General features: G+C 33.0%; 1 protein-coding gene across 1 annotated transcript in view; it reads right to left on the bottom strand.

Annotated features, from left to right (window-relative positions):
• Positions 1-454, bottom strand: part of UGCG (UDP-glucose ceramide glucosyltransferase) — a 47937-nt gene that overhangs the window by 10085 nt on the left and 37398 nt on the right. Inside the window, 1 exon segment of the mRNA XM_012641193.1 lies at positions 101-218. Coding sequence (XP_012496647.1) covers positions 101-218 — 118 coding nt within the window.

Genomic DNA, 454 nt, shown 5'->3' with positions numbered 1-454 from the left:
GCCAACAAACATGCTTAAAGCAAACATGGCTAACCTATAGTTTAATGCAGAGAAGATTACTGATATTTAATACTATCAAAGCAAAATGGTTAGGACAGACTCATTTGTTACTTACCTATAAACAATCTAGCATCAACATTTGGGTATTTTCCAAGAAGCTTCTTACATACATCAATGGCTGGATCATCATGATCTTGTACACAAAGGAGTACTTCATACTAGACAAAGAATATATTTTATGTAAATTAACCTCTTCAAAAAAAGAACTCACTAGCACTTACTGATTAAACAAAAAGCGTAAGAAAAACAAGCAATTGTATACACACAGATTAAAAGTTAAGAGAGTATTCATACAATGGATGCAAACACTTAGGATAATAAGTGTTGCTTTAATGGAGAGAAGCTTCTCTGGAACAGGGGCCTATTTGCAAGTAGAAGGGATACAAAAGAGATT

This window comes from Propithecus coquereli, unplaced genomic scaffold (assembly GCF_000956105.1).
Source record: "Propithecus coquereli isolate 6110/MARCELLA unplaced genomic scaffold, Pcoq_1.0 Scaffold163, whole genome shotgun sequence".
Lineage (NCBI taxonomy): Eukaryota > Metazoa > Chordata > Mammalia > Primates > Indriidae > Propithecus > Propithecus coquereli.
This window is presented reverse-complemented; position numbering and strand designations above follow the sequence as displayed.